Source organism: Saccharomycopsis crataegensis (genome assembly GCF_037102585.1).
Source record: "Saccharomycopsis crataegensis DNA, jcf7180000000072, whole genome shotgun sequence".
Lineage (NCBI taxonomy): Eukaryota > Fungi > Ascomycota > Saccharomycetes > Ascoideales > Saccharomycopsidaceae > Saccharomycopsis > Saccharomycopsis crataegensis.
The window spans coordinates 1,610,180-1,629,623 of NW_027043819.1; the positions used below are offsets into that span (position 1 = coordinate 1,610,180).

The 19,444-nt window shown below is 37.2% G+C and overlaps 6 protein-coding genes across 6 annotated transcripts; 1 reads left to right on the forward strand and 5 right to left on the reverse strand. All coding sequences in view use genetic code 12, as the record gives it.

Annotated features, from left to right (window-relative positions):
- Window positions 1-1,192: 1,192 nt before the first annotated feature.
- On the reverse strand, window positions 1,193-3,526 carry DASC09_005640 (Kelch repeat-containing protein; the record flags this gene model as incomplete). Its single annotated transcript, XM_064994167.1, has 1 exon — window positions 1,193-3,526. One exon carries the CDS (start codon window positions 3,524-3,526, stop codon window positions 1,193-1,195), a length of 2,334 nt encoding a protein of 777 aa, XP_064850239.1.
- Window positions 3,527-3,905: 379 nt separating this feature from the next.
- DASC09_005650 (uncharacterized protein) lies at window positions 3,906-5,357 on the reverse strand (the record flags this gene model as incomplete). The annotated part of the gene is made up of 1 exon (XM_064994168.1): window positions 3,906-5,357. The coding sequence occupies one exon, from the start codon at window positions 5,355-5,357 to the stop codon at window positions 3,906-3,908; it is 1,452 nt and encodes a 483-aa protein (XP_064850240.1).
- Window positions 5,358-6,074: 717 nt separating this feature from the next.
- Window positions 6,075-8,195, reverse strand: DASC09_005660 (uncharacterized protein; the record flags this gene model as incomplete). The annotated part of the gene is made up of 1 exon (XM_064994169.1): window positions 6,075-8,195. The coding sequence occupies one exon, from the start codon at window positions 8,193-8,195 to the stop codon at window positions 6,075-6,077; it is 2,121 nt and encodes a 706-aa protein (XP_064850241.1).
- A 1,033-nt stretch (window positions 8,196-9,228) lies between these two features.
- DASC09_005670 (lysophospholipase family protein) lies at window positions 9,229-11,097 on the forward strand (the record flags this gene model as incomplete). Its single annotated transcript, XM_064994170.1, has 1 exon — window positions 9,229-11,097. One exon carries the CDS (start codon window positions 9,229-9,231, stop codon window positions 11,095-11,097), a length of 1,869 nt encoding a protein of 622 aa, XP_064850242.1.
- A 1,193-nt stretch (window positions 11,098-12,290) lies between these two features.
- Window positions 12,291-13,104, reverse strand: DASC09_005680 (uncharacterized protein; the record flags this gene model as incomplete). The annotated part of the gene is made up of 2 exons (XM_064994171.1): window positions 12,291-12,785; window positions 13,072-13,104. The coding sequence occupies 2 exons, from the start codon at window positions 13,102-13,104 to the stop codon at window positions 12,291-12,293; spliced, it is 528 nt and encodes a 175-aa protein (XP_064850243.1).
- A 3,201-nt stretch (window positions 13,105-16,305) lies between these two features.
- Window positions 16,306-17,751, reverse strand: DASC09_005690 (SANT/Myb-like DNA-binding domain-containing protein; the record flags this gene model as incomplete). Its single annotated transcript, XM_064994172.1, has 1 exon — window positions 16,306-17,751. The coding sequence occupies one exon, from the start codon at window positions 17,749-17,751 to the stop codon at window positions 16,306-16,308; it is 1,446 nt and encodes a 481-aa protein (XP_064850244.1).
- Between the last annotated feature and the right edge of the window lie 1,693 nt (window positions 17,752-19,444).

Below are 19,444 nucleotides of genomic sequence, written 5' to 3' on the forward strand. Positions count from 1 at the left end.
AAAAAAAAGTATATCAGCAAGCTTCAGGAGAATAGCCATGTCAATATAAATAGTTATTTTTCTCTGTTTGCTGCGAATTCAATTACTGCATTAATTTAGTTTATCTGTACCATCAATTTACCATTGCTACTTTGAGTGTGCATATTGAGAGATGTTGTGCATGCATGCTTTCCCATTGGAAATCCCCCTTCTATTCCAATAAAAAAGATTTTTCGAAAGGACCGGGGAAATTAATTTTCCATTTCCAAGACTCTCGGGATATGCCAGCTCCTGTTTTATGTTTTTACTTTCTTTTTTTTTCTGCTTTAAAAACTAACAACGTAAGAGAAATTATCCATATTTGCAAGGCAAATAATGTTACACAAATACTGTACGGAAAGGGCTATCCGAAGTTTAGCCAGCATTTCACTTTTAAAAGAGCAAAATTGCTAACCGACATAAAATATGTTTATACATTATATACATATGAATATAGTGTATTCTACGGGTTCCGAGATCTTGCTCCTCAGTATTGCACAGGCAGAACTTCCACCAAAAAGTGGAGTCCATTGGCAAGCTACTGGATGCTTTTTGTTGTATACATCCGTTATGAGGGGAAACCAAATGGAAGTATTATTTCGTGGAAAGTGTTTTAGACCGATGACACATTAATAAAGTTAATCAAAATAGAAAATTAGCGAGATATCTTATCAACCGTATAACAAAGAAAAAAAAGAGCGCTTGTACGCACATAGCTGTGAAACCTGGACATGTTATCACTTCTATGCATGATAGTGCTGCAAAAGTCAACAAACATTACCAGCTTCTGTTAACCCTCCTTCCAATTTAATTATCTTATTGACTCATTTGGGAGGTTTGAACATTTTCAACCGAAAAAAAGTTGTAATTAATCTACACATAATAATATGCAGAATAACTTCTCTACGCAATCAATAGAGATTTCACATCCAACAAGACAATCGGAATGCATTTCGTGCAATAGGAAAGTGAGTTCTATACCTAAACTTTAATAGAGCATGAAAAGTACTATTTTATCAAGCAAAGTGGCTGCACTTCATGCTTTCGGCTCGCTGAACATTTCATTTCGCAAATGCAAGCTCATTGACGACATCTGGGTAAAAATCTTCGACTTTCGGTGTGTACACCAAACATCTTTTTTCGCAATCTTCTGTCAAAATATTTACAACCAGTTTCAGAATTTCCCCGTAATCCAATCTTGCTCATAGTCTTCCAATTTTACATCATCCTTGCTGTAAGTAGGACACTTCAACAGCAGGACCCTAGCAAACCAACATTTGATATTATCATCGTCCATGGATTGGTCCATAGAACTCCCACCGTCTAGCATCATGATGCCCCCAACATGAAAGATTTTTTTATTTGAATACACATTGCTTCCACCGATGGTGGTCTTACGAAGTTTCCAAAAGTCATTCATGTTCCATATCTCCTTTGCTCTTTTAATTATCTCTTCACGATTTTCAATAGCTAATGAGTTGGCTTCACCATTCTCAATTGCTTTGATTTCGTAGCCTGTTAAGAATTTCTGCTCAAATTCTTTTAAGAATTTCAGGGGATTTTTATTTTTCAATAATCGAAGAAACTCGCTGATTTTTTTCTTGGTATTGAAAATATCGGGAGCAAATTTTGGGCTAGTAAGAAATTCATACTGTAAAGTGTCTAGGTTCCATACCAGAGATTTCAAATCCAATATTCTAAGACGCCGCTCCTTAGGCTTAGCACATCCATGGGAGCTGCTTTTATCATCAGTTTCCAAATTATCACTATCCCAAGCTGCCATCCCACCAACAAAGATTAAATGGCCCCCAAGTAACACTATTGAATGATCTGCCCTTCTGAAATTTTCTTCATTTAACCTCTTTGAGGCATAATAGTGGTGTGCACCAATAATATTAGGGTCGAAGGTCACACTGAATGTAGATAACCTCTGCCACTGCCTGGTATTGAATGAGAATCGCCATAAATCTCCCAATACTTTCCCATCAGAGCTAATACCCCCATGAATGACCATTGACTGATCAGCAAATGCACTTTCTCGCTTAGCAAAGTGTGAGTAAAAATCCTCGCCGTAACTTTTCTTCTTTATTTTCTTTTTTTCCATCATTGTAGACCGCTTCATCTCATTGGAGAACTTTGAGTCGGCACACATCACCGCGGCATGGAAACCCCTTACGGGCGGAACAATATCACAAGGTAAGTTTGTTGAGCTGGCAAACAAAGTCAAATCAGCAGGAATAACCAAGGCTTCTGGGCTGAACTCAATATAATTTGTCACCCCTTCTTGGGAAACAATTAGGTCGATCCTCAAAAAATCATTAAGGGGCTCAAGAGGTCCCAGAAAGGCCTGATCAATTGATTCTTTTTCTGGGGTTTTTGAACCATTGGTCTCAGGCACGTTAGTGTCTGGCAGATTCAAATCTTTCCTTAGTAGTACCTCATCACACTTTTTTGGCCCAAAACCACCAAATATGAAAACTGACACAAACAACCGTTCATTCAACAAATCATTAGCGTCTTTTATATCATGATCATCCACCGTGTTGGTTCGAATGGGAACTGCCTTCAATCCTTGGCCTAACGCGCTATGACCAAACCTTGCAAGCGAAATATTTTTATCAGTGATTGAGTGGGTGACAAGTTTGATCTCTTTGAATTTGAAAATAAATGTATCCAAAACCCAACACCTACTGTTAAGCACCAACCGCCTTTCAAGAATTTCCGTCCCATCATCTAGCTTCTTTTGGTTATCCATTAGTTGGAATCCCCCATAGTAGAATATATGTCTCGCGGTGATCTTCGTCATACTGGCGCAGCACAACAAAGGAGGAATGTCTCCTCTGAGAACTGGTTCCTGTATTAAATTGGTATCGGTTTCCAAAACATACAATTTTGAGTTCCGATGGAGCTGGTTATTATAAAGAATCCAAGGTTTGATATTTTCCGGTAATTTGATGTCTAAATTTTCTGCTGCTGGTCGGATTGTGGGCGTTATTCTTGCATGGGTGTTTAGGGGGTCGATATTTGCGGTCAACCCACCAAGAAGGAAGACTTGATTACCAATAGAGTCACATGAACCGTACACCAAAGGGGGAAGGGCCGAGTAGCCATAAAGTACGGGAATATGACGATAATTTATAAAACCGTTGTTTTCATTATCCATATTTTGCAAAGATAAATCGTCTTGATCGTCATCACTATCAAAAGATGCGACAGGTATCCCTTCAACATCCAAGTTTAATGAGGGATCCCACACTTGGTGATTTGCCACAAAGCCCAAATCAGAATCGCGGTTATATTTTTTAATTTCGGGAAAATAATAATAGTATAATTTATTCAATTCTTCCAGCATCGGACTCATCAATTCCTCGGATATTCGACGCTTCTGCTCCAATGTTGGCAAGGTGTCTCCACATTCCTGGATCTCCTTTGAATTGCTATTATTATTTTCAGCTAACGCATTGTAAAATGGGTTATTGTAGGTTATAAGCAGCATGATTTCCTTCATTACGAACCCACTGACGAGTTCTGGCGCCAATATATTGAGACATCGCTGCTTTTCACTAGAATAAAAAATAGCCAGATGTATAGGAATTATTTGACAGTTATTATTTAGTTGCTTTCTCACCCTTCTTCACACCCCAGTAAAAAAACAAGAAGACGTTATGTTGCTGCAACTTCAGGCAGGGTAATGAGAGATACGCTGTTATCGGTAACCTTATTTGGTGTTCAGACATACTCCATGGTACACACCGTTCGATATAACTGCAACTACAGCTATTATTGCGTTAAGAAGAAAAAAAAAAAGCACCCATAAACTAGAGTCTCTATCAAAGAATCTAAACAATAACCCAGCAAATTCATGGCAGAAAAAGGACAGCCCCAACTCACACCATGAAGTTCTTTAATAGCTTCCAAATTCTTTTAACTTTTTCACCTTTTCTTTTAAAAAACAACGCTACCAAAAATACCACCAAATTCAAAATTAAAATAGCTATCCAACTCTTTGCCCTAGTATTAACGAGTCGGTATTGCACTAAGACTTTTATATTTCTGAACAACGAATGTTCAGTAGAGATTTGTGACTTTATATTGTGGTTTTTTGCTGGAGATGAAAGTGAATTTATTTTTTCATCCATCATTATATGTGGATGTTTGCGTGAGAATTTTTTGTAGACTTGAAGCTTCTTTTGGACAATCAATTCATCAACACTAGTTTTATCACTGCTTGTATATGATCCTATTGTAGGAGGAATGTTATCATTTGCCTTAGTCTTAATATTAACCTTAGCATTGGCTGGCCCAACTGCTTTATCTTGGGCTACTGAATTTTTCTTCAGTTTCTCAAAATCTTTTATACTTTCTTCCAAATGCCTAAGCCATGAACGACGATCCCTCGCCATAAAACCATTTTCTTCCACAGATTTCTTAGCCGAATCTAGGATAAGACCTTTATCAGAATATGATTCTTCCATTGAAAAACAAGTCAAGTCCCCGATATAGAATTTCAAGAGTCCATAGAGTGCTTGTATTTTCTTTGCTTCATAATTGTCATATAATTTGTCGTGTTCATTCAGCAAACCGCGATCTTCTGCAAGGTTTTTGTCTGTATTCAATAATTCAATATTAATTGAAGAGCCATCCTTTCTTATCAATTTTTTGCCCGTCAATTGAGACTCCAAGTCGGCAAATTCCTGGAAATCCAAGGGGCCCAAATACTGCCTTATATTGTTTCTAATATCGCTTGCTTTTTGAAGTTGGTATTTACAAGCAATTGCCTGGGTGAGGTATTCCAATTGTGGATCAACTTCATAAATTCTTGTTCTGGAATGAGTATTTGCCTCTGAATTAAAAGCGTCATCATCATCATTATACGATTCATCACTTAAAAACTCGATAGCATTCACAAAATATTGAAAGTTTTCTTTCACCAATCCCATCTGACTTAGATCATCATGTAATAAGGTATCAATTACCCATCCATATAGATTAAAAAAATCTCTAAAGGCCGTCTTGAATGTAATATTCTTTATCATTTTGCGGGTCATCCCTACCGCTATTGTTGAATTCCCAGCCATGGTACCCTTTTTTGGTACGATCATCAACTGAACGAAGTCGGTCATTGATAGGTATGCCTGTTTGAGTTGCTTGTTGCCCAATGCTCCTATTATAACCAGTCTAAGGTCATTATTTTGTTGTAGGTTACTGTAGTTTATTATTTCAAGATATGCTTGCACGATAGACAATGTTTTCAGAATGCTAGAAATATCCGGCCCCGGAAATTCATCAGGCAGTGGTTGGAAGTCTATCTGGTAATTTTTCCTTAACTCACTTGACATATTAGTTCCTGTATTGCTTTTGTTACTTATTGTTGGCCGATAAGAATCAAAAGTTGTCTTCCTAAATGGCTCAGTTTTTCGGGTCCACATTCTACAATTAATGGGATGGAAGAAAAAAAAAAACGTGAGTCACCCCCTGTTTCTTGATCTCCCCAATATGTAAATTTAACACCTTAAGAAAACAGTGTCAAACGCACTTTGAGACAGTATTTGTTTATTATTTAGCACTTAATACGAAACCAGGATCCAAAATTCTTCTGTGAGTATAACTACGTATATTCATTCCTCTGTTATCTGGGTCCACGTTACAGCTTTTGCGATTATATCACATGCGTGTTATTACAGAAAGCTGGGTTTTCCTGTTATTCTGGGTGGATTGATACCTTACTATACGATGATCTAAGTCAGATGGTATTGGGATTGGTGCCATAAGACCAGAAGTTGAGGAAAATAACAGTGTATATAGTAGTAGTATCGAGAAAAAAAATAATCTTCAAATGATGATTATTAGGAGAGATTTGAACACACTATTTTTATGATCTGGGCCAGCCATTTGCAAGACTCATCATCAATCAAAGAATTTCTTGGATTAACGAAAAAGACTATGGATAAGATTTTATTTTTTTCTGTTTGAAGGAAAGGAAAACGAAACAATATTGAGCATTTTCATTTTCAACTTCTTTTTTTTTTTTTTTTTTTTAGTTGTCTTCTTTAAAATCAATCTTTCTCTATATATTCCTTTAAGAATGCAACTTTCTCCTCAAATTCCACTTCATTGTTTATCAAGTAATACAATACTGCATCATTCTTTGCCACAATATTACCCAAATGTAAAAAATCTCTGGCATTTATGATCCCCAAGCTATGTAGATGACGGAATAGAGAATTGCAGTCCTCCAAATGGCGCTGGTGTTCAAGGAAGACTGCAAAAAGTTGGTTTGTTTGAACTGATTGGGTTGCTTCAAAAGAGGACGGACCTAAAAGTCGAGGATTGATATGAGATGACAACGTTAAATTCCCGGGATGAGCCATATTAGAGGAAATATGAGAATGATTAGATGTGGTCTCATTTGAGAACTCAGGATATCCATCCTTGGCCACAATATTCATTGATGAAATATCATCTAATCTGGGAACACTAGCAGTAGATTTTTGAGGGTTGGGGGTTGTGATAATATCCCTAGAAACAAGATTTGTTTCTTTGTTATAGTAAGTACGCCCCCTGTTTTTGGGACTAGGAGTTGATGACAATTTAGAATTATTTGATATCGTAGAAGGCACACAAACATTGTGGTTCTCAATACTAAAATCTTGATAGCTGGCCTTTTTATTTGTACTGTTACGATCATCAGTTGAATTTTTATCATTATTACTATCATCCATACTGTTACTATTAGTTTTTTCATTATTACGACTCTCAGAGGTAGTACTAGAATAGCCCTGCTCAGTTCCAATCTTTGTTTTCATTACTGCTGGTTTTATTGCAGCCACTGATTTTAATACCGGGGTTATGTTTTGGGAATGATTTGTTGGTAAAGTTTGATGACCTGCAAGGTCCATTTTGCCCATCTCATTCCATATCCAGCTTCCATTGTTGATATTGCCTCCATTTGTGTTCCAAAATGTATCCAATGACGACGTGGGTCGCTGCAAAGAGCCACTGCTTTGATGAGATCGAAGAGCATACGGTACTTGATTTTGTGGAATCAATGGTACTGGTTGGTTCTCGATAAGACCTAATGAATCTCCATTCTTGTAAAAAGGATCCTGTATTAACTGATGGTAATCATTTGTATGTGTTGTGGAGTTTTGGTGACTGTAGATATTGGTATTAGTAACAGGGAATTGTGGGGGAATGAGATTGTGAGAATAGATCATTGGGTTGTTGATTTGAATGGGAACATCACCGACAATCGGTGTTTGTTGATATGGACCGTTTGGGTAGACTGACGGAAGGATGACAACAGGAAGAGGTCCTGGATATTGAGGCATCAGTTGCTGATGATTATTATAGAAATATGGATTCTGTTGAGCAAATGTTTGCGGTTGTGGTATATGGACCGGGAGATTCAAGGATGGGGTTTTGTAATCATTATTCAAATCTTTGTCGTCATAAAATGATACGTTATGAACACCAATATCTTTGCCTTCTGGTGAATTGACATCATTTTCCTCTAAATCTTGGATGAGTTGAATGATTTTTGGAGTCTCAAGTGGGTGGAAAGCTTTTTGTAAATTCTTGTTGCCAAATAGATCCTTCAAACTCACTAAATCACCACCAGAAGGTTCATAATAGAATTCTATGCTATGGAGATAAATGTAATGGCAACCCCCTTGCATGTACCTTTTGATGTTAGTCCAGGATAAGGCAGGATATTCACTATTGGCAGCTTTTTTCCAAAGCTCGTGAACTTTGGGTACTGAGCCTATATACAATTTCCCTTCACTGATTGACCATATCACCAATTTCTCTGACACCAAGAAGTTCTTGAAAGCCATGATCTCATTGTTCATTTGTTTCAATTTCTCTCTTAATTTTTTGATATCAAACTTGTTCATTTCAAATTGACTGGGGAACAAATGTTTCAACTCATTCTGAATTCCCCTGAGGCCAGAATTCGTCAAGGAGTTTGTTGAATCAATTCTTTGAGATCTGTACTGTACCAACAAACGACTGAACTCGTTGGTCATCTTGACGCTCCATCTTTTGTATGGTGTTGAATTAGAGCCATTAGTTGATGATGATGATGATGATGATGATGATGATGGTAATTGAGTATTATTATTTAGTGGGACTGATGAATAAGATGAGGGTGAAGGATTTCGGGGTTGGGGCATTGGGGATTTTCACGAGATGAAATTGGAATTGCCGGGGGCATCTAATTGTATTGGCAAATAATAGTACTTGGAATGAACGGATATAAGGGCCTATCAAGCTATACCAGCGCTGATAAAAAATCATAAAGGGTAGAGAAAAAAAAAATATCAGGAAAAGAAAAAATCAAGAAAGTGAAATAGAAGCACTAATTTCTCAGAGAAAAAAAAAATAATGCCAGTGAAGAAATTGACAATAGAAATAAGGTTGATGTTGAAATTATCGTCTAGTAGGTTGGTTAACCTGCTATTGTTAAGGCAACTTGGTGCATCAGTGACAACAAGTTGTGTGTCTCATATTCAGGAGAAGGTATCCAAAAAGCCACACTCACTATAATTACTAGATGTGAGGAAAAGGAATGATATCCATGAAAATGAATTAGATTACATCTGTGTATCTGTATAGCTGGCTGATCGATAATGCAAACAAATTTCATCTGCTGCTAGTCACCAACGGCATGTACACATTCGTTTAGGTCACAGGAATCAACACCCAGTCACTCGGGGCATTTGAACAACAATAGAACTCCAGGGGGACTAGCGTGATTATTAACCAGGAGAATCCCGAGATACCCTGGGGACCAGGGTATCTGCCCAGAAGCGTTACATTTTAACGTTATACTCGTGCTGCTGCAGTGATTAAACCATGTAGCAATCTGCACGCACTTTCACCGGGATTCCTTTTTTTTTTTTTTTTTTTTGTTGAATTTGAGGGCTGGTTAGGAATATTCCTCTAACTCTGATCACATCCCTCCATATTATACATACTTCCTCATTGGGGTGCTCCTCTTATTTCCAATTGCCATCACCACCAACATAGACTTCGCTATTCTCTGTCGCAATCGTCTATTATTATTTTCTCTCTCCTTCTCTCTCTCTCTCTCTCTCTCTCGTTCAATTGGCTTTCTGTTTTTGTTATTGCCATCGCTACTTCCCGCAGTTCCCGAATTATTTTCTTTGCACCCGTTAACTTAGTACCCAAGAAGATCCCCAAAAGATGATTGTTTCTTTAGCATCTGCTCTACTATTGATATCTCCTGCCTTTGCTTGGTCTCCTACTGACTCATATGCCCCAGGATCCTTGTCGTGTCCTGCCAATGTTTCTTTGGTTAGAGAAGCTTCCGGCTTGTCGACTAACGAGTCGGATTGGTTGACCAAACGTCATGCAAACACTGACCAAGCTTTGAAAGACTTCTTGACTTACAATATCTCTCTTACGGATTTCGATGTGGATACATTTTTCAACTCTCTCAACAAATCAATCAATGTCGGTTTGGCGTTCAGCGGCGGTGGGTACCGTGCCATGACTTGTGGTGCTGGGCAATTGGCCGCTTTAGATAATAGAACCACAAATGCTTTTGAAAATGGTCTTGGTGGGTTATTACAAGCTGCCACCTACCTTGCAGGTTTGTCCGGTGGTAATTGGTTAACAGGTACTATTTCTTTCAACAATTTTACCTCTGTCGAGGATATCCTTAATAACGGGAGTATTTGGGATTTATCGCATGCAATTTATAATCCAGGCGGAGTCAATCTTTTTAAAACCGCCTCCGTTTTTGATAGTATGGCTGATGATATTGAAGCCAAAGAAGATGCTGGATTCAATACCTCCATCACCGATATTTGGGCTCGGGCTTTATCTCATCAGTTTTTCGATGATCCTTTGTACGGTGCAGCCTTGACATTCTCCACTTTGAGAGACGCCCCGGTTTTCCAGAACGGAGAAATGCCATTCCCAATCAGTGTTAGTGATGGTCGTTATCCACAAACCAAGATCATCAGCTCTAACTCGACCGTGTTTGAATTCAACCCATTTGAAATGGGGTCATGGGATCCATACTTGAACGCTTTCACTGACATCAAGTACTTGGGGACTAATGTCACCAATGGTCAATCCAACATCACTGGTCAATGTATTGGTGGGTTTGATAATGCTGGATTCATTATGGGAACCTCTTCTTCGTTGTTCAACCAATTTTTATTACAATTAAACTCCACCGGGTTATCCGGAACACTCTATACTCTTGCCGAAAAGATTTTGAGCAGCATTGATCTGAGTGACAATGATATTGCTGACTACACCCCAAACCCATTCTATAAGACCACTCACGGTTCTTCCAACTCTCTTTCTGATTCCGAACACTTGTATTTGGTTGACGGTGGTGAAGATCTTCAAAACATCCCATTGGCTCCACTTATCGAACCAAAGCGTGAATTGGATGTTATCTTTGCCTTTGATAATAGTGCTGATACCGACCAATATTGGCCGAACGGTACTTCAATGGTTTACACTTACCAGCGTCAATTTACCGATGCTAATGGTTCGGCATTTCCTTATGTTCCAGACATGCATACTTTCCGTGCCGCCAACATGACCGCCAAACCAGCGTTCTTTGGATGTGATGCTTCCAACTTGACTGACCTTTCCAGTATCCCTCCATTGGTGGTTTACGTTGCCAACCGTCCATTCTCTTACTGGTCCAACACCAGTACTTTCAAGATGTCTTATGAAGAGGACGAAAAGAGAGGTATGATCACCAATGGGTTCGAAGTCGCCAGTCGTTTGAACCGTACTTTAGACAGTACTTGGAAAGAATGTGTGGCCTGTGCCATCATTAGAAGATCCCAAGAAAGATTGAATCAAGCTCAAACTGCTCAATGTCAAGCTTGTTTCGAAGAGTACTGCTGGAATGGAGACTATGTCGAAACTGATGTTGGGATTAATTTCACTAATAATGGTACTACCAATGGAGACGAAGAAAATTACAACGCCACTAGCGGAGCCGGCAGTTTGTACGGTAAGAGTGAACTTAATATGAAATGGGTGGCAGTTTTCGGGTTAGTGGTTGTCGGCTTGTTGATTTGAGCTGACTCAATTGTCCAAATTTCTTTCGTTTCTCAATCTACTATCTACCCATACTAATGAGTGTTAAAATTATTATATATATTTTCCTTTTAAAAACTGTTCATAACATTCTCACTTTTTTATGATTTAGCCAAAGAAAAAAAAAAAAAAAATAATAATAAGCAAACAAATAAGCACATAAAATTTATACTATTGGTCAGAACACCTTATTCTTATTTTTTCACATATATGTACACATTAGGCTTCAATACTCCGTATTAGCTTTTAATTTGCCTTCAAATGGTTTTTATTACTTCCCAATTCACATATGAACTGGGTTCATGATTCTCTGATGATTTACCTTATATTTTTTTTGAGTGGAAAGTACACACATTTTATTATTATCGATATTATATTGTTGACTAAGATATTATTCTTTTTAATCACCACTCTTCTTTACCAAGAACATCTGCAATATGAAGTAAATAATGTAACATAACTACCACCCAACAACTTGGTCAAAAATTTGATGATCTACCTTACAAACATCTTTCTTCTTATAAACTATCATAGAACTCTGCCTAGATACAAAAAGAATGAATATTTCATTTAGTATAATAGAAACATTACTATGACAAACAGGATACAAAAAAGAGAATAAGAGAAAAAGACAGATAAAACAAAAAATAAAAAATGAAATGAAATGGATTGCAAAAGTTGAATAACCAATTAATGCCTATTAAAAGAATATAATGAAACCGCAATAAAACGCAAAAACACTGGCTGGACAGGCCCCTAAAAAAAAAAAGGAATGTAAGATGTTTAGGTAGAATTCTAGCTCAATTTCAAAAGTTCTATAGGTGTTATTCGCTCTTTTTAAATCCAATGAGCAGAAAAAATCATGATCTCCCTTTTTTTACCATTATTATTAATATTTATACATTGTTATTTTTTTGTTTTGTTTTGCTTTGTTTTTTTTTGTGATGTTGAATTATATCCTTTTTTTTTTTCTCTTCCAAATTCTCATCTTTGTTTTTAGAAAAAAAAAAATGCAATACAAGTTCTGAAGTTATTATTATATAATTGATAATGATTGTTGGAAAACAAAAACAAAAAAATAAGAAAAACACAAGAGATATTCCCCATGATCATCTTCTTTTCTTTTCTAGTCCCTTTTATTTTATTTTTTTATTTTTTTTTTTTTTTTCAAATATTTACTGCTTTTGTTCACTGGCAATTTCTGCTTTGATTTCCTCAATCAACTTTTCATTTCCATGGTATGGGTGCTTGACGAAATTGAACCATGGGATGACACTCAACATAACTTGAGAGTTTTGAGAGTTTCTGTTGGCGATATCCTGTAACCATGGGCTCAAAGAAGATTTCCCGTGAGCTGGCTCACCCTTTATCAATTGGCTCTTAATTTCGGCCTTGTATTTTGCCAATTCTCTAGAGTTTTCGGACCACCCCCAAAATCTTTGGGTTGATCTATTGTAAGCAATGAAAAACCCACCAACTAAACCTAATAGCCCTCCAAGTCTGAGAATCGAGGCTGGTGGTCTCTTGAAGCTCTTACCGTTTACTGGTTCGGCTTTTTCAAAAGCAGTGAGTAGAGCAGGAAAGAAAAATGTCGAGGCAGCAATGACTCCGTAATCCGAAGATCTAAAGTATCTTACAACTTTAGAGAATTCTGGATCGGTATCGATTTTCTAGAAATTGTAGAGTTAGTGAAAGAACGTCAAAAAAAAAAAAAAAAAGGTAGAGTAGTTTGATAGAGAAGAAGTAAATCAGGGTGAAAGAGCCTAGAAACTGAAAACATAAAAAAAAAAAAAACATAACTGAGAAGAACTCTTCATTTCCACTGTTTCCCAAGTTGATGAATAAAAGTCTTTATATTATCCAGGTGTTCCTCCACTATGTTTCTTCTTCTTCGTCTTCTTCTTCATACATCAACCCCCCAATTGAAACAAATCCATAAACCAACAAAACACTTACGGTAAATGATGTAGATGGGGCTGGATTAGACATAATTTCCAATATATTGATTGATATTGACGTTGGCGTAGGTATCGTTATACTGTTTCTTCACCTCTATATTTTCTCAATTTCGTTTTTTTTTTTGTGTGAGCCAATCACAAATTCTCAGATTGTCACTTGGGGAGGTGACGTTGCCCGGTGTGTGATTGGTGCATAAATATGTCTCGAAATGCATGACAGAAACATCCGGGTGTGTACAGTGTTTTCATTTTTTATTCGTACCAACCACCGGAAATGTTCATACCAGTGGCAAAAAATAATTCATACCGACCCCCGGTATTTTTCGTACCACCGCAGCGGGATTTATTCAGACCATCTAAGAAAAATAATTCATACCATTGCACTTTAATTATTCATACCAACAGTATATAAAATTCATATTAATTCCTTTCTTTTTTTTTATGTGACTGGCTCTATAAGCCTCTAAGCTACTCAGTTTAATCAAATTATACTCATTTTTTCCATAATTCTGTGCTACTTTCTTTGAAACCGGATATCTATAATAATATCAATAATATCACGTGATTACGGTTTTCAAGAAATGGGAACGAATGTATGGTAGGAGCTGTTCTCCATTTAAGATGATGAATTCCCACTTTTGACATTCAATTTGGTCTTTATATGATCACCAGATTACTTACAAAAAAAAGCATAAGATTTTACCATCAAAACTAAGTATGGACCTGAAAGCCAAGCTACTAACTGATGGGTATGTTGATGGCCTAGGTAATAGATTCTATGCTGAACCCAGTGAAATGACTTTAGAGTCTGAAATAGCACCAGTTGAAGCTTGCTTTAGTTACAGTGACTATAAGCATTTTGAAAAACCAGGTATCATGGATATCATGGAAATTGATCCTATTTTCGAAGAAGAAGAAAATGCCGAGATGGAAATTGAAATGAAAGAACGAAGATATAGAGGTTCGTACCGGTATTATAATCAAGCTGTCAAACAAAGATTTTGGCACTTGGTCATGGAAGAAGGTGTATCAGCTTACAAGGCTGCAAAATTAGAAGATATACCTTTGCAAACTGCTTACACATGGAAAAGAAAGTGGAACAAATTACTTGTCAATGAATTAAATGGTATCTCGAAGCCAATAAAGAAAAGAGGTCGTAAACCCCTTCTCACTGATGAACATAAGGAATTCCTTCAAAAATTGATAAAGGAAGATGCTACAGTGACTCTCGATTTTATGTTGGAGAGACTCAAGAAAGCCTTCACCAATGTAAGAGCCAAGGCTACAACAATCTATAACTTTGTAACCAAGGTCTGTAAGCTAAGTCTCAAACGTATTTCTAAATGGGCTTTGAGAAGAAGTCTGGAGGAATTGAAGAAACAGAGACTCGAGTGGGCAGAGAAGTATAAAGACAAGCTCGACTTTAGTCAAAACTGTATTTTCATCGACGAAGCAGGTTTCAATATCAGTATGCGGCGTGAGTATGGATGGTCTGCTGTGGGTGAAAAAGCAGTTCTTACTGTTCCCGTAACCAGAGGGCTTAATATTTCGTTCATTGGGGCAATTTCTGTCAAAGGTTGTATTGAATTAAAGGTCAGAACTCCAGTGGCTACATCCAATAAGAAGAGAAAACTTGATTCAGAAACGACCATTGACAAAGTGAGTAAAGGTACTACAGCTAATCACTTCTACAGTTTTGTAAAGTCAGTGATCCAGCAAATAGAAAATAACGAGGAGCTCAAAGGTATGAAATATTTGATCCTTGATAATGCTGCCATTCATAAACGACGTGATCTTCAGTTACTAGTGGCACTGAGTGGCTTGGAACTTGTGTTTTTACCTCCTTATTCTCCAGGGTTGAATGCTATAGAAGAATTCTGGTCAGTGTGTAAGAGTAAAGTCAAAAGATCAAACTTGAGCAAGAAGGAGCAATTAACTCCAAGGGTGAAAGAAGCCACAGAAAATATTTCCCTTGATAGTTACAAGGGATTCTGCAGACATGCTTCTAGACATATTGATCTCTGTTTACAACAGCAGCTCTTTTGAAAACAAATACCAAAGATGAAGAAAAAAAATTAGAAAACAAAATACAGAAAACAAACCAAAAAAAAAAAAGTAAAAACTATAAAAAAAATTACATAAAGACGCAACAAAGCTCCAAAACAAATTAATGAAAATTTAAAATTTTAAGGAAGGACGAAACCACTCCAAAATTTGGTTATGAGCCTTTGAAATGGTAAATGAGTATTGCAAAGGGGCTTTATTGGGTGTGCGGGTCCCCTATAACATGTTTAATAATATCAAAGATAAAATATTAATGAAAGCATAAGAATTTTATGCATTTAGTATGAATTTTGTATTCTGTTGGTATGAATAATTAAAGTGCAATAGTATGAACTATTTTTCTTAGATGGTCTGAATAAATCCCGCTGCGGTGGTACGAAAAATACCGGGGGTCGGTATGAATTATTTTTTGCCACTGGTATGAACATTTCCGGTGGTTGGTACGAATAAAAAATGAAAACACTGTAACTTTGGTGAATATCAAGAGAAAGAAAGAAAAACAAAAAAACAAGAGAAGTTTTCTAAATGATTGAGACACTCCAGGTAATTCGTGTCATTATCTGTTAAAGCCTTTGTCAAGTGAAGGCAGAAAATGACGAAAAAAAATTCCAAAATATTCTTTTAATATTAAATAATAAAATTAAAATATTCCCAATAGTAAGCAAAAAAATTGAAATTTCCTATTAATAGAATAGTTTATCACAACACGAAAGGAACCAAAAACAAAACAAAAAAAAAGAGAGAGAAAAGCAAAAAATATGATATCTATTATAGTATATTTAATGGTTGTAATTGCTAATATTTGCGAACCTCGTTCCCCTGATATATATATATATATATAAAGAATAAAACACAAATGGGATGAATGAAAACGAGTATCAAATAAGTGCAAAGTTATCAAGGAAAAGCAAAATGAAAATGAAAAACTTGACGATATAAGCAAAACGTCAGCTTGAAAGCAATGTAATAATGGATAGCATACGAATCTCCTTGTCATGTAGTTCCAAATTTGAAAAACATCACTTCTTATGGCAACACCCACTTCTTGTGATGAGTTATTATATCGAACAGTTTTACAACGGTGTTAAGCCAATAATTACTGAATAAACAATTCTTCTTCTGTTATCAAAGCGAATCACATCAGTATCATTGACATATATATGTTCAGTCAAAGAACATTGTGATTTTTCGTGTCGTCTTTGATGGTTTCATTGATGGCAGCTGATGATAGAGGGGCATGCGAAGGAGCTCCAATGATTGGAGAGCTTGCCACAGATGGCTCATGGCGGGCAAAAGAAACTGAGCTCAGAATCACTGAACCGGTAATATTTTCATGGTTTATCCCGCTATTAATAAATGACATATTTGAAGAAGCGTTGGAAACAAGAGAAACTTCCAGAGAAACACTAAGGGTTCTGGATAAAGTGTGTGGCATTCCAAATCCTTGGCCAATACTCCCATGGTGTGGAGGATGGTGCAGGGAGATTGAGTTCAACCTACTTTCTCGACCGATTGGGATGCTAATGGGAGTAGATACTGAGCTAAGAATACTATTTCTTCTTTCACGATCATCAGGAAGAGCAGTCGAGTTACTAAAAACCGAACTTCGTCTACTGCGTTTGTCCCTGTCGATCCCCTTTTCTTTTCCTTTGATATTCTCTTCCAAAGTTTTCATCCTTGCGGAAATCTCCTCTTCGGATCTGTAAGGCATTAAAATGCTTAACTCTATCAAAGATAACTGCTTTCCCTTTTTTGATAACAATAAATCGTCTTCTTGGGTGGTCCAAGGTTCAGTGTGGGATTCTCTGGAATTATAATACCATGGTTGTTGGTGATGATGGGAATATAGGCTTTGGTGGTGATGTTGCTGTGGAAGTGAGAAAGACGTGTAAGGTGTAGGCAATGAGCTGGAAGATCCAATCGAGGCTGTAGAATCAAGAGATGTTAAAGAGGAAATACTATTTGATAGTGTATCGTTCCCCGTAGGAGAATTATGCCCACTAGTATTATTTTTATTATTATTATTATAATGAGAGCCTGATAAGTTATTATGACCAACAAAGGTATTTCCCGCCTGAGTTAGTGCTGCAGGGCTCGAAGTGAAGCTCCATTGAGTGTAGTTTGGTGGTTGGATATAAGATTCATTGCCAGTAGATCCCAGTGCCACTAGGTCGGGTTTTGATTGATCGTTCAATCCATTGGTTAGAGCACTAAATCTTGTGCCGGTAGCTTTTATCGCCGATAAACCTCCAATTGGGCTCGATGATGTTAGTTTCGAACTGGTAATTGGTGAAGACAGAGTTGGCAAAGTGTTAACTGCCGTAGAATGCTTCAAAATTCCGGATTTCAATCTTCTCCAACGGAATTGGCAAGCATTAGGGGTTCGATGGGAGAAATGCGAGGAGATTTCTTTCCAGCCCAATTTTTGTTGTTCTTTCAAATGGCGGAGCAACAAGTCATCTTGAGGGTCCCATGAAGAGGGGGTTCTAGAAAATGTTCTTTTTATCAATGCAGAGGCGGTGGTGGGTCCCGCAGCAATAGGCTCTTTGGGCAAGGTGTCTGAGGATGACGATGATGATGATGATGATGATGGCGTGGTTGCAGTCACATTCATATTAATATTTAATAATAAAAAAGGAATAGAAGAAATTATATGGAACGGATGGGGGGCTTGAAAAGTAGAGTGATGGGTGGGCGTTGTTGTAAGCGACAGCCTGTGTCGAAAAGCCGTTATTAACGTTGATAAATATAATTTCTGTAATTCGACAAGAAGTGGATTGTGTGAAGTGTTCTTATTAGAAGTATTCTAGCGGCAGTGACAGCTATTCTTGTTGCTGTTGTATGATTATTGTTCGCTTCTTCTTCTTCTTCTTCTTCTTCTTTTTTTTTTTTTCTTTTCTTTTCTTTTCTTTTTCTTGAAGTGGGATCGATGGATCGAGATGAGATCGAGATGCGATGAGATGCGATGAGGTGTTTTGGCGAGACGAAAAAAAAAAAAAAAAAACGGACGTCGAGATTTGTGACGCACAATAAAACTGTCACACTGTGTAGATATATCAGACAGAATAGGACAAGAACTTGTAGGATTTGTAACTATTTGGTGATGGGACTGTGGGTATAAGAGTGTATACTTACCAAGTGGTTGATGTTAATTCACTACCACTAATTTGTGCAAATTTCAGGCACCAGAGGGAGTAAATGAGATGGTATGTAAAACACAAGGTAGGATAGGACCTTGGCACAAATGTACAATGAAATATGAACCGATATTCCTTTCAATGAATGGCAGGAACACTATGGAGGATGTGAGACGCAGTCAAGAATGGCGGGAGTAGGAATCCGGTAGGTGAAACGTCCAGTGACCTTGAAAGTTGCCAATAATAGTGATAATCAGAGGGGTATACAAACCGAAAAAAAAAAAATTAAAATCAAACTTTATGGGCAATTTTGTAGCTATATCGGTGCTACTATGTGTCTGACTGATCGATCAACCTGGCGGTGAGTTTCTTAAGCTGAAAAAAAAAAAATCCATCAGTCAACTTTGACAGAAAAAGAGCCAATCTAGATAATGGGCCGCCGGGGGAGCAAATTCAAGAAAGCGCACCGTAGAAGAGGTCCACAGAATAGTGGCCAAGATGTAAATTACGGATATTTACCTACCAGAATACTAACATGTAATATATATATATATATATATATTATATGATGGCTATTCTAATGTATAATATTATCACGGTAGGGCGTGTATATGACTTGGTGTGTGGGTTTTCTATTCGGATTTTCTTGGGGTGTCTGGGTGTGGTAAGTTATTTTTTGCAGACCATCCCCCGGGTAACGACTCCTATTACCCTTTCAACGCACAGTAATATCTTACTCAGCAGCAGGCGCCCATCTTACTAATCGATTACCCGGGCACCCGTCATCATTCTGGTTAAGGAACCCTTAAACAGGTTACGGTATATGAAACCACTTTATGATGATGATGATGATGATAACAACAATAATATTAATAAACATGCTATGACAAACTTTCGTATAATCTTTCGTATACAACTCAAACAAATAAACAAAGTCACTCCCCCATTAACAAACGCCAAATTAACAAGTTTGACCAATCTCACAGCTATATATATCCATTGCACTTATTACAATATCAACAACCATTTGAAGGTAAGCCACTGGGGTTCAATCACACAATTAATTGGAAGCGATCATTCGTTAAAGTGTCCTTATTCACCCATTTCAATTGCTTTCTACTATTCATGCTGTGGCGCCCCCACTCCAGTTTTTTTTCTTCTTTCATTTTT